Genomic DNA, 12,871 nt, shown 5'->3' with positions numbered 1-12,871 from the left:
AAGACGCATAAAGATATACCATAGTAAATCAGTCACATACTGAAGTCTCCAGGGCAGGGGTAGTCAAACTGCGGCCCTCCAGACGTCCATGGACTACAATTCCCATGAGCCCCTGCCAGCTGGCAGGGGCTCATGGGAATTGTAGTCCATGGACGTCTGGAGGGCCGCAGTTTGACTACCCCTGCTCCAGGGGAAACAGACTCCAGATCTAATGACTGCCTTAGAGAGGTTGTCTGTCTCACGGACTGACCAGGGTGGCAACGACAGAATTGCAATGATTATGACACTTCCTAATAAGCTAGATGTCTTATATTCTATGCCCCTATGGCCCCAGGAACCACGGATTTCTAGAGGCCCCTTTAATTTCTAGAGACCTTTGTGAGGGTGGTTTCTCCATGACTCTCTCTACACACAAGACCCCAAAGCTTAAGGGATTTCCAGACCATCCAGAAACCTGGAACTTGGAAGTACATAGTTCTTTGCGCTCTAATTTCTGTCACTTTCTAAAAGGGGGCTTGGAGTTAAGCCCTTTTAAGTAGAGAGGCACTGGTGAGACATGTTAAGGTTCGGGGCATCCAGAAAGATGACACTGGTCACACATGTAGCCTGTGATGCTCCAACTACTAGATAATAAAACCAGAGACTCTGTTAATGGCAAAAACCAACAGGAGTCCTCTGGGGCTTAAAAAGCAAAGGAAATTGCATTACAGCATCAGCTTTCATGAAGGAGAAAGGCCTTGGCAGGCGTTCCTCTCGTCCCGAAAGCTTCAGCTGGAATAAAAACGGGAAGGAGCCCAAGACTCCCATTCCTAGCAAAGACTAAACATGTGGACGTTTTTTTTTTGCATCTAAAAGTCAATACTTGGGACAGGGAAGTTTTACCAGAAGATGCTAGAGGCCAGGAATCCAACACGGGGCAACACACACACACACTCCGGCCAGGTATCCTACCCAACGATGGTCTGCAAGAGAACAAGCAAGGATTTTCGGGTACGTCTAGAGGATCCCGAATCCCAACCTGCCTTGACTGGCAGTACCAGTTATGCATCCCCCAAGAGGTTCAGCCGCTTCCAGACCACGCAGAACTCCGCAGCCCGGCCGGCCGCCAGACGACCGCCAGACCTGCAAGCGCGCCGTCCTACGAGGACAGAATTCGAATCGTGCGGCGCGCCGACGACTGGGAAGCCGGATCCGGCATTGTCGGCGCGCTCATCCGCCAACCCCACGCCCCAGCCCGCCAGCCCTGCGGCGCCGAGGCCGGACTCGTCCTTGCCGCCGCGTCTCCCCCCGCCCGGCCGCCGGCCGGCCTTACCTTCGGGGTTGGCGCTGATGAAGACCCGCACGCTCCTCCCGCTGGGCGCCAAGTGCGCCGGCAGCGCCGCCAGGTTCCCGCAGAACGCCGCCCTGCGCAGCGCCGAGTCCCGCGAGCACGGCAGCCGGCTGGCCGCTCCCGCCGGCCACATCGCTCTCGCCGCCGCCGCCGCCGCCGTCTTCCTGCCCTCTTCCCCGGCCGTCCTTCGGCAGAAGGGCGCCGCGGCTCCCCCGCCGCCGCGGCTCCTCCTCTCGCTCGCTCGCTCTGTCGCTCGCTCGCTCTCTTTCCCCCGCCGGCTCACCTTCGCCGCTCGCCGGCCTCCGCCATGCGGCTGGGGCTCCCCCTCGGCGCGGCTTGCCGCTAGGGCAGGGAAGCGCGGGCGCGCCTCAGGCGGCGTTGCCCACAAGGGACGGCCGCGGCATGCTCGCCGCCTCCTCCTCCTCCGCGCCAAGTGCCCGGGAGGCGGGGGGGGGGGGGGTCGGGCGGCGCCTCCTCCTCAGGGGGCCTGGCGGGGCCACGCGCCTCTGGCCATGCTCGCTCCGGCGCCGCTGCGGAGAGTCCCGCTCTCGCCCTGGGCCGGCGGCGCTCTTGCGCGGAGGGGTCACGGAGGGACACGGCGGCCGCTGGCGAGAGCCAGACCGGCTTCACGGGGCCGGCGCCCGCGTCTCCAGCCGCTTCGACCGCCGCGGCTGCGATTGGTGCCTGGCCACAGCCGGGCCGAGCAGGGGCGCCTCCACCCAAATCTCTCCCTCGGTCGGTCTGTCTGTCTGTCTGTCCGAGCCCAAAAGGCGTCGCGCAAGAGAAGCCCTCGCAGGCGCTCGCTTCATGTGGCCGCGCTGGATTCCCCAGCCCCGACGGACCCCGAGAGACTTTTATAGCCCCGCCGGGCTCTTTCCAGGAGCGAGTTCAGAGGGACACCCCCTTCCCTCCCCCCCCCCCCCGCGGGGCACGTTTTGTCTCCTCTTGCCCGGCGGGATTGGGGAGGGGGGGGGGAGAGCTGAAAGGTGATTTATTCATCAAGGCGCACCGCCCGGGGGGGGGGGGGAGAATGAAAAGGCGGAGGGAGGAAGGAAGGGCGAGCTTTGCCAGGAGGGGATCTGTGCCGCGGGAAGCGCCCATGAAATATTCAGAAAGGTTGGGCTGTCTGGCCGGACGGAGGCCACCAGCGCTGTCGCCACCTCCCGGACCCTGGTGCCCTCCCGTCGCCTTCCTTTTTTTGCTTGGCTCAGTCCATAGGCAGAACCACTCAGGTGCTCCCTTCCAAGGGGTGGGGGGCACCTCCCCCGACCCCATCTGTCAGCAGTTAAGGCCAAGGGAAGAGGGGTCCTGCCAGGAATAGGGATGCCTTCCTCCAGGTGGGACTTGGGGTTCCCTGGGAATTATAACTGGCCTCCAGACTAAAGAGGTCAGTTCCTCTGGAGGAACTGGCTGCTTTGCAGGGCAGACTCCACTGAGGTCCCTTCCGGTCCCAAAGCCTGCCCACTCCCAGCTTCACCCCTCCCCAAAGTCTCCAGGTATTTTCCAAACAAGAGTTGGCAACCCTAGCCAGGAAAGAAGGCCTCTGCAGCTGCAGGAGGCAGATTTTTGGATTGGGCTGCAGGGCTTGACTTCCCCTCCAAAGGGAGTGACTGCAAGCCCTGACACCGAATCAGAGTGTGTGTGTGTGGCGGGGGGGGGGGGGGGGAGCATGCATGGAGCATGAAACTGCTGGAATCTTTGGGCATTGACTTCTTTTTTAAACATAACAGCCCCCCAAAACATGTCTCAGAAGTTCAAACTTAGCAAGGAACAACAATAACAGCTGTATTGGTTGGGATGCGTTTTCTGGGCTGTGTGGCTCTCCAAGCGTTTTTAGAGTGTGGGCGGGACCAGGAGGGTCATCTTGCCATGTCCTGCCTCATAAGGTCCAGCCAGTTATTGGGGAGACATCAAGGACTAAAGCTACCAGACCATGGCTACACAGCCCAGAAAAGCCACTGCAGCCAGTTGACTCCAGCCATGAAAGCCTTCGACAAAAGGCTGGATTCTTTCCTCTCTGATGGAGAGTACTATCAAGGGTGACCCCCAGTAGGGTTTCAGGCAAGGGACGTTCAGAGGTGTTTTGCCATTGCTTGCCTCTTGTGTCACACCCCTGGTATTGCTTGGAGGCCCAAATGTTTTCTTTAAGGTATGATCTTTGGTGTGCATGCATCTGCAAGTGTAAGGGAAGACTGGCAACATTAAATGTCTAGTGAATGAGCAAGTCTAGAGTTGAGCAAAAAGATGTTCAGAAACAAGCATTATTCTTAATCATAACAACCCGCGACCATTTTAGTGCTTGACATAGGCCCATATGTTTTTGTTAAACTTCCTTACATTCAAGAAGAAATGATGAGAGTGGAAAGCTCAGTTAATTCCAGCCTTTATCGCTAGAAGAAAATGCCTCTTTTCTTGGCGGGATTGTATCAGGGAAGCCTTTCTCAACTCCTTTAGCACTGGGATACCCTTGAAACATTCGCCAGCCCTCAAGAAACCCCAAGTGGTGCGATCCTGCAGAATGTGGTTGGGAAACGTAGCCCACCCGTGGCTTCTCATCTTCCCACCACCTGATAAATATTTAACAAATATTTAAAAATATATAAAACATTAACTCCCACCCATTCAGGAAACCAATCCGGGGCCATCAAGAAAACTCAGGCTCTCATGAAACCCTGATTGAGAAAGACTGGTTTAGGGCAAGGGTCCCCAGCATGGTGCCCTCCAAGTGTTTTTAGAGTGTGGGCGGGACTAGGAGTGTCACTTGCCCATCAGGGCTTCTAATTGGCCTCAAGACATTCCAGCCTTTGGCAACCCTCTCCGTCTGCGGAACTCCCTCTAAACCCCCTAAAATCCTAAGAAAAACACTCTAGTGACCACCAGGGCAGGTTTGACTTGATTGACATGGATATGCAGTGAAGAAAAAAAATACCAACCGATGTATGACAAGGAAAATAACTGCTTCCAGTCTGGCTGCCAGGCAAAGGCGTTCATAGGTGGTTTGCCATTTCCTGGTTTGGCGCCATGACCCCTGGTATTCCTTGGAGGAGCAACCCCCTCCCCCAAATCCTTGGAGGCCTCCCATCCAAACACTAGCCAGGGCTGGTCCTGCTTTGCTTCTGAGTTCTGACTGGATTGGGCTTGTCTGGGCCATTTTTGGGTCGAGACCCACAGGTTGGGAAATAGTGCTATAGGCTGTACTGGGGTGGCCAACCAGTACAGATATCCATGGACTATACCATGAAGCCACAGGCCACCCCTGAACTATACCCATATACCCATTGATAAATATTGCTGTTATTTTGCAAGATGTTCCCGAAGCCACCAGCCTGCCGCATTTGACCATGGCCTAATTGTATCTTCAAACTCTAGCATCTCACCACCTTTAACTTGTTCGTAAATCGTTTTGAGTTCATTGTCTTTAGGAAATCTTCTCCATAAAGGATTAATAATTCAATAGCTCATTCAAACAAAGCCTATCTCTGCCTATCCCTTCAAGAGATGCTTTAGCTTCCTTTAGTGACTCCTGGTCTGCAACCGGGGGGGGGGGGGGATAATCTTGTTTGAGCCTCATGATGGGTACAAAATGAAGCAGGGCCAACCTTTACTTAGCTTGGTAGACTTGTGGCAAATGATCAGATGTCGGCCGGCCTTTTTACTTCCCTTTATTAGATTGTCGCTTTCAGCAGGCTGCTGGTGTTGACAGTTGTTATCAGGAGCAGGTCTGATTCCCAGTGTTCGACCTCGCTGGAGAGGAGTTTCTCAGTGAACCCAGAACCACATGATAGATTGGGAAGCCTTGCCTGAGAGCCAGCTTGGTCACTGATGGGATGCAGATTTAATCTCATGTAGGATATGCACATTCCATATGCTTTTGCAGCTGGATTTTCCTGTGCAGAACAGGGAAATATGCTTCTGAAGAGCGCTGAAAGTGCATTAATCATTGTGTGCAGAATGGGTAGCTGTCATCGTTAAAAGCAGTGGCCTCTAATCTGGAGAACCGGGTTTGATTCCTGACTCCTCCACATGCAGCCAGCTGGGTGACCTTGGGCCATTCACAGTTCTCTCAGAAGAAGAAGGGCTGTTTTTTGTACCACATTTTTTTTAAGAAGAAGAAGAAGAAGAGTTGGTTCTTAAATGCCACTTTTCCCTACCTGAAGGAGGCTCAAAGCGGCTTACAGTCGCCTTCCCATTCCTCTCCCCGATTAACTCCCCGATGGAGTCTCAAATTGCCTTCCCTTCCTCTCCCCACAACAATCACCCTATGAGGTAGGTGGGGCTGAGAGCTCTGAGAGAACTCTGTCCTGAAGTCCCCCAGCTGGCTACATGTAGAAGAGGCGTGGGGAATCAAACCTGGTTCTCTAGATTAGAGGCCACTGGCTCGCACAGTCACAGGGTCAGCAGGAGGGAGCACAGTTGCAGGTGGACAGTGTGACTGATGGGGTGTGGATTCTTAGTCACTGTGACAATATTGCTGTGTCTCACCTAGACTAATTCCACATCCCACCAGTGGTCCAGGTAGCACCAGTTCAGAACCATTGCCATAGAACATGCTTTGGAAACCCCTGTTATAGATGACCCCTTGCCTTGAATGGAAAGACCTGCAAGTCAAGAGCGGCTGATGTAAATTGCGAGCTGCCCTTGCTGACATCTGCTGAACCCACTTCAAACTCTGACTCATCACCTTCCACGTCAACAAGCCACTGAAATGAAGTTTAGAATAGCTGATCACAGACCTGATGTAAATTAATAGTGTTTTTTAATCTCATACTGTTTCCCATTGAGAATTGAGCTATGTGAGGGAGAGAATACATCTGCTTATTATTATTTTTGGCTGCCAGTTGAATTCCAGATCAGATTCAAGGTGCTGGTTCTAATCTTTAAGGTCTTGCATGGTCTGAGCCCTGTGTGCATAATGGGTTGCCTCTCCCAGACGAACTCTAAGATCTACAAATGTGAATATGCTGGTGGTCCCTGGCCCTAAAGAAGTGCAAATGGCCTTGACCAGGACTGGGGCATTTTTGGCCCTGGCTCCAGCCTGGTATGCTGCTGGCAGAGACATGGGCCCCGATGGAGCGATCCCACTACCGCAGGGACAGCAAAATGGTGCTATTCCATTGGGCATCCATTGAAACCAGGGCACACAGATGAATTGTACACCCACCTAAAACACCCCATGCTACCCAGATATATTGAGGTGGAGTATTGGTGACCGAGTTTTAATAATTTATTGTATGGCCTTTATAGTCTGATTTTAACTTTGTTGTAAAATACATTGTAAACAGTTCCAACTCTGGTAACATGCTTTTAACTAACCCTAATATTTAGGCTGTGATAATTGCTACTAACTAGGAATATTCCTGACTTTCCAACTCCAAAAGATAACATTTTCATCAGTTCTTTTAAAAGGGTGCAAAAGAGGACAGACACCAAAAAAAGGACATGTCATCTCAAAAGAGGACACCTGGAAACCCTAAGTGAGAGGGAACAGCATTGTATAGCCCAGAGGTGGCAAAATTGGTGCTCCAAATGTTCATGAACTACTGCTGTCAGGGGCTCATAGGAATTGGAGTCCATGGATGTCTGGAGAGCCACAGTTTGGCTACCCCTGGTATAACCCAATCTCATCAGATTTCAGAAGCTAAGTAGGGTTGGTACTTGGGGTGGGAGACCACCAAGGAAGATAGAGGAAGGCAGTTGCAAGCTACCTCTGTTTCTCGCTTGTCTTGAAAGGCCCTTGCTGGGATTGCTGCAAGTCATTTGTGACTTAACGGTGCTCCACACACACAAAACTTACTGAATCCAGAAGAGGCATAATAGCCTTTCTACTCCCAGCCCTGGATGCTGAAATGCAAATGTGGAAATTTCACCCTTTCATTTCGAAGTCCCAGTCTGCTCTGCCAGCTGGCAGGGGTACAAGCACAGCTATTTCATCTTCAGCTTTAAAGAAAATCTGCCTTATCTTCTGTAACGGCAGCAGTCTTGGTAAAATGTCAGATGGAGTTGTTTCTTTTCTCTTCTTTAAAGAAACGAGGCTGTCTAAAAAATTCCCCGAGAAGCCAGATAAGGAAAAACCTCCTATTTCCCTCAAGTTCTAAGTGTAGGTGTTTAAATTGTATCATTACTGCTTGTAGTCATCCCTTGTTGGCTTTGGCCTCTCTTTGTTCTCGTTGTTAGTACCACACTGTTTTCTGGGAGAAGTAGCCCGGTGTAGTAGTTTCATCCAGCAGAGAAAGGGAAGCTGATTCTAAGCTGCTTTAAGGCAGGGGTAGTCAACCTGTGGTCCTCCAGATGTCCATGGACTACAATTCCCATGAGCCCCTGCCAGCATTTGCTGGCAGGGGCTCATGAGAATTGTAGTCCATGGACATCTGGAGGACCACAGGTTGACTACCCCTGCTTTAAGGTATATGAGGGAGACCACTCAGTAGCAGGATAAGCAAACCAAGAATGAAAAACAGTGAGATCATTTCCACAGTCACTAAAATCTTTGCGGCAGCACGCATAAAGCTCCTCAGAAGGTACTTTAACGGTAAAATCTTGTGATTCGGGTGCAGCGCCGAATGTGGCTATTTGCTACAGGTTTTGTGAATCTCAAGAAAATGCAATTTCCCTCCCTCCCCGGTAGGAAATTCGCAGTAACCTAAAGTGGAAGCTTAAAAGTCATACTGGCTTCCTCCACTGTTTCCCACCTCAAAATGATGATGTTTGAGTTCCGATCAATGTTGTGTCTCTGCCCGCCCTCCTCCACTCCTTGTTGCATTACAAAATTTTTTGAACATGATTTCATTACAACACAGTTCCAAAGTAGCACAAGCACAACACACACAAATGGCCTCTCCATCTCTGCTTCCAGCAAGATTGAATGCTCAACCGTAGCGATCCCCAGCCTGTGGGCCGCGGACCACATGTGGTCCTTTGACTAATTGGAGGTGGGCCCCGAAGGATACCTTCTTCCCCCCCCCCCAGCCCTTTACTTCATCCCCCCCCGGCCCTTTACAACACACTTCAGGTGTCATTGTCTCCCATCACTCATCTCATTGCAGAGAAACAAGCTCAGGGTTCCTATTGATTTGTCATTGTCATGAGTTAAAATTTCCATGAAAATAAAATGTTCCTTATGTTCATTGTTGTGGCGTGTCTGTATCTTATTTTGAAGGGATGTTTAAACATTACCATAGCAATCAGCGTTAGGGCAGTGGTTGAGAGTAAACTACACCTCCCACCGGGCCTCAGTAAAAGGCATTGAGTGGTCCCCGGCGTTGAGTGGTCCCCGGTGATAAAAAGGTTGGGGGCCACTGCTCAACATAACACTCTTTGTAAATTTCATGCAGGGAAATGAAGCCTTGGTCAATTTCATGCAGGGAGAATAGGAATGTTGTTAATTTCATCTAGCAGCTTCCCTTGGCTTTCTCCAAGTAACAAAAAAAAGTTGCCTTTGAGTTACAATGTAGGAACATCCTAATGTAATAATTGAGGTGTTTGTTTTTTTTAAATAACATACACTGCATTGGGAGGAGACAATTGATGGCACAGAATGCTTGACTGAGGTGGCATTCTCAAAGGTGCAAGCAGGCAATATTTCAAAGGTGCAAGTAGGCAAAGCTGTTTTTTAATTTGCATTGGTCCCAAGAAGGCTGGGTGGGGGAGCTGCACAGCATATGGAAAAGGGTAGTGCTTGAGCACCTTTTCCACAGAAGGGGGAGGAAGGGAGGGCGGAGGGAAGATGGCAATGTGGATGGCATTACTGCACATCCTCAGATTTTTTTGAAAGGGAAGGGAGGTCAGGCAGGATACCAACTCTCCCAACAGAAGTGTAAAATGCAAGCCGCAAATAGACTCCTGGACAACATCAGAGAAAACCACAAATGTAGAATGTCCGGTTCAAAATTGGGGTTGGCATCCAGAAGTCAATGCAGCAAGAATACGCCAGCAAATAACAACTGTGGAAACGGCCAGAGTGTAGGCTTCCAAGTCAGCTGTGATAGGAGTTACTTGCTTATTCAAAACAAAGCCTAGAATGGCTGTTAAATTCGCTTTTTGATAAACTTCCTCAGCAGCCAATTTCCAAAATGTAGCATTAAAGACAAATTTCATAGTAATCTTATAGGGGACCTTGTCTACTAAAAGAATACCAGCTATAAAGCGACTTTTGGTCTTCCCCTTGGGCCACTGACATTTCTCTCAGAGGTTTCTCAGCCCCACCTATATCACAGAGTGTCTGCTGTGGGGAAAGAAAGGGTAAAGGTAAAGGTAAAGGTATCCCCCTGTGCAAGCACCGAGTCATGTCTGACCCTTGGGGTGACGCCCTCTAGCGTTTTCTTGGCAGACTCAATATGGGGTGGTTTGCCAGTGCCTTCCCCAGTCATTACCGTTTACCCCCCAGCAAGCTGGGTACTCATTTTACTGACCTCGGAAGGATGGAAGGCTGAGTCAACCTTGAGCCGGCTGCTGGGATTGAACTCCCAGCCTCATGGGCAAAGCTGTCAGACGGCTGCCTTACCACTCTGCGCCACAAGAGGCTCAAAGAAAGGGTATGTGATAGTAAATTGCTTTGAGAACATTTTGGGTAGTAAAAAGCAGAGTGCAAAAATTCAATTCTTCGTCATCTTTGTTCTCCAACTGTCCATATGTAAGGCCTGATTGTACCAAAGTTAAGCCCTCTGAAGTTCCATTGACTTTAGCAGGAAGGTTATGCATGTTGTTAGTACAGTATGCAGACAGAAGATATATGTGCAGTAGACACACAGTGGTGTGAATATGCTGCAGTTCAAACCCAGATTTTAATTAAAATAGCCTGGGCCTAAGACACCTTTCTCCTGCCATCTCTCACTACTAGAAACTCCTGGCTTAGTCATGCTTCATCAGCCTTGAGGTGTTCTTTGAGAAAGGAGATAGGTGTGCAGATGATGGTGACCCTCCGGATATTATACACCTGGACTTTCAAAAATCTGTTGACAAAGTGTCTCACCACAGTAAACTTTAGCTGTTATAGGATAAGACAATGGGTTCTCTTCTGGATTAAGAATTTGTTAAATGACAGGAAGCCAAGAGCAGGCATCAATGGACAGTACTCACAATGGAGGGAAGTTAGTGTGAGGTGTGTGCGTGTATCCCACAAGGATCAGTATTGGGGCTGGTGCTATTTAATTTATTCAGTAATGATCTGGAACTAGGGGGCAGTAGTGTAGTAGCCAAGTTTTCCGGTGACACAAAATGATTTAGGATGGGGAAAAAACCCATGGCTGGCTGTAAAGAGCTCGAGAAGAACAGACACAATCTGGATGGATGGGTGACAATTAAGTTCAGTGTTGTTAAGTTATTGGGACAGGGAAAGAAAAATCCCAACTTCAAGTATAGGCTGATGGGGTCTGAACTTGCTGAGATTTTGAGGGAAACAGATCTTGTAGCAGATAGCGCAATGGAAATGTTGGGGTGATAAAAACATGTACAAAATGGCTGTGCTTGTGCTTTTCTGAACAAACATTAGATTCACATGAGGGAGCCACAGTCTGTTTCTGCTGAGACTCAAGAAATGCTCATCAGTGCAGCTGAGGACAACATAGAACAAGGACAACATAGAACAAGGACAATAAAATCAGAGTCCGGTAGCACCTTTAAGACCAACAAAGATTTATTCAAGACGTGAGCTTTCGACTGCAAGCACTCCTTTGAGTGTGCTCAAAGGAGCAGGAAGTCCCCAACTGAGCCAATCAAAACATAGGAGACTATTTGAAACAAATATCAGGAAACCCCTATTCTCTTCTGACGCTCCCTGTAGACTATTTTCACCTGCGTTTGTATCATGCACACCACAGATTTTGCATATTCCAACAGTTTCCAGGGGAGGAGGGTCTGTGTATGGAGACAGCCTGCTGGGTATCATGGTGCTTTGGGAGGCATCTGAGCATCCTAAATTGCATTGCTGGGAAGGGCAGAGCCTCAAAGGAAAACCACTCTTAGGGAACCAGATGGCAATTTGTAAGATACACTGATTAAGGACAGGAGGGAATCCTTGAGTAATGCTTTGATGGACAGATACTGGGCAAGGGAAGATTTCTCCCTTGGACAACTGTTCTTGTGCAGTAAGTATGATTCAGTCTCGTCCGCCTTCTGAAGGATCTCTGCCTTTCATCATGGTCTTGGCCAGAAAGCTATTCCTCTGTTACACATAGGCAGAAAAGCTTATCTCAGCACTAACACGGAAGCAAAGGGAGATTAAACAAATGGAAGTAGGCTCATAATAATTTAAATCAACGGGACTTCAAAGTACTTGACTCTGGCTAAATTGTGCCTTTAGCTGGTAAGCTTCTCGGAGTAAGGACCTCCACATTTCCTTGTACCTTGAGGCCATACGATACTAATTACTTATATTACTACTGAGGGTGACAATCGCTTCACCTCCGTTCACTCTTCCCTTAACGGCCCCGGAACAAATGCAATTTCTAGCTATTCTAGTTTTTTTAATTAATTGATTTTTTTACACTGATTTAAAAAAAGAAAAAGAAAAAAGAGAAAGACGCCCAAGAGCAGATAGCTTAAACCCATTGCTTTACTTTTGTTGCCTCTCCAGCTCTCCAGATTGGAAACCATAAACTCCACATCACGCTCAGTTCATGCTGTATGTTTCCTCCTATTCAAATTGAAATTCAATCCACATTTACTTTCTTTAATCTCCAAAACCACAAGCCATCTGATCCTTTTCTCCCTCTCTTTCCTGCAAGACATCCATGAGAGGTTTCCAATATGTCATAAAGGAAGTAATTGTCTTTCCTCTGACCAATGCTGTTAGTTTAGCTGTTTTTGCCCCAACTTGACTATCCAGTCTTCCATTGTAGGTCAGTTTGTGGTCTTCCAGTTCTGGTCACATAAGAGTCTGGCAGCCATTATCAGATTACATAAACAAAATACCATGGCTGTTGTCTATCACAGTGGTTCCCAACCTTTTTTTGGCTGGGGACCGGCAGGGCAACTGCCCCGCCCGCGCAGCGCGCATGCGCGACCACACCCGAGCATTGCGCATGCACGGACAAAAGGGCAGCGCATGCGTGATTTAGGCCGTGCAGCGCGGCCCTGATTCCCTCTCCCCCCTCCTGCAGTAAGAAGCTTCCCGGGCCGCATGCTTGCGGCCTGGGAAGTTTTTTACTGCGGGGGGGGGGGGGCGGGGAGAGGGAACCGCAGCCCGGCGCCCTGGCCTTCGCGGCCTGGCACCGGGCTGCGGACCGCAGGTTGGGGACCACTGGTCTATCACATCCAACGAAAATGCTGCTGGCCTCATTTCTATGTAAATGTTTCAAAATGTTTTATGTAAACCGCCCAGAGCCGTAGGGAAGGGCGGTATAAAAATCTAAATCTAAATAAATAAATAAAATAAATAAATAAATTTGTATATTAACCTTTAAAATCTTTTGCATGCAGGTGTATATTTGTATTCCAAATTTCCATCATTTTCTAGAGATTCTAAATGGGTCTCTTGCTTATTATCCACCCCTCCCCCCAAGCCAGCTGCATTGCGTTTGTTCACAAAGATCCCATGATCCACGA

At 49.5% G+C, this 12,871-nt stretch overlaps 1 protein-coding gene across 1 annotated transcript in view; it reads right to left on the bottom strand.

The window, feature by feature from the left end:
- NWD2 (NACHT and WD repeat domain containing 2) overlaps positions 1-2,138 on the bottom strand; it is a 70,589-nt gene extending 68,451 nt beyond the window's left edge. Inside the window, exon 1 of the mRNA XM_077301658.1 lies at positions 1,313-2,138. Coding sequence (XP_077157773.1) covers positions 1,313-1,463 — 151 coding nt within the window. The 5' untranslated portion in view covers positions 1,464-2,138. The remainder of the gene's footprint in view (positions 1-1,312) is intronic.
- Positions 2,139-12,871: the final 10,733 nt, after the last annotated feature.

Source organism: Paroedura picta, chromosome 10 (assembly GCF_049243985.1).
Source record: "Paroedura picta isolate Pp20150507F chromosome 10, Ppicta_v3.0, whole genome shotgun sequence".
NCBI classification, from domain to species: Eukaryota; Metazoa; Chordata; class Lepidosauria; order Squamata; family Gekkonidae; genus Paroedura; species Paroedura picta.
Note: the sequence above shows the minus strand (reverse complement) of the source record. Positions and strands in the feature narration are given on the sequence as shown.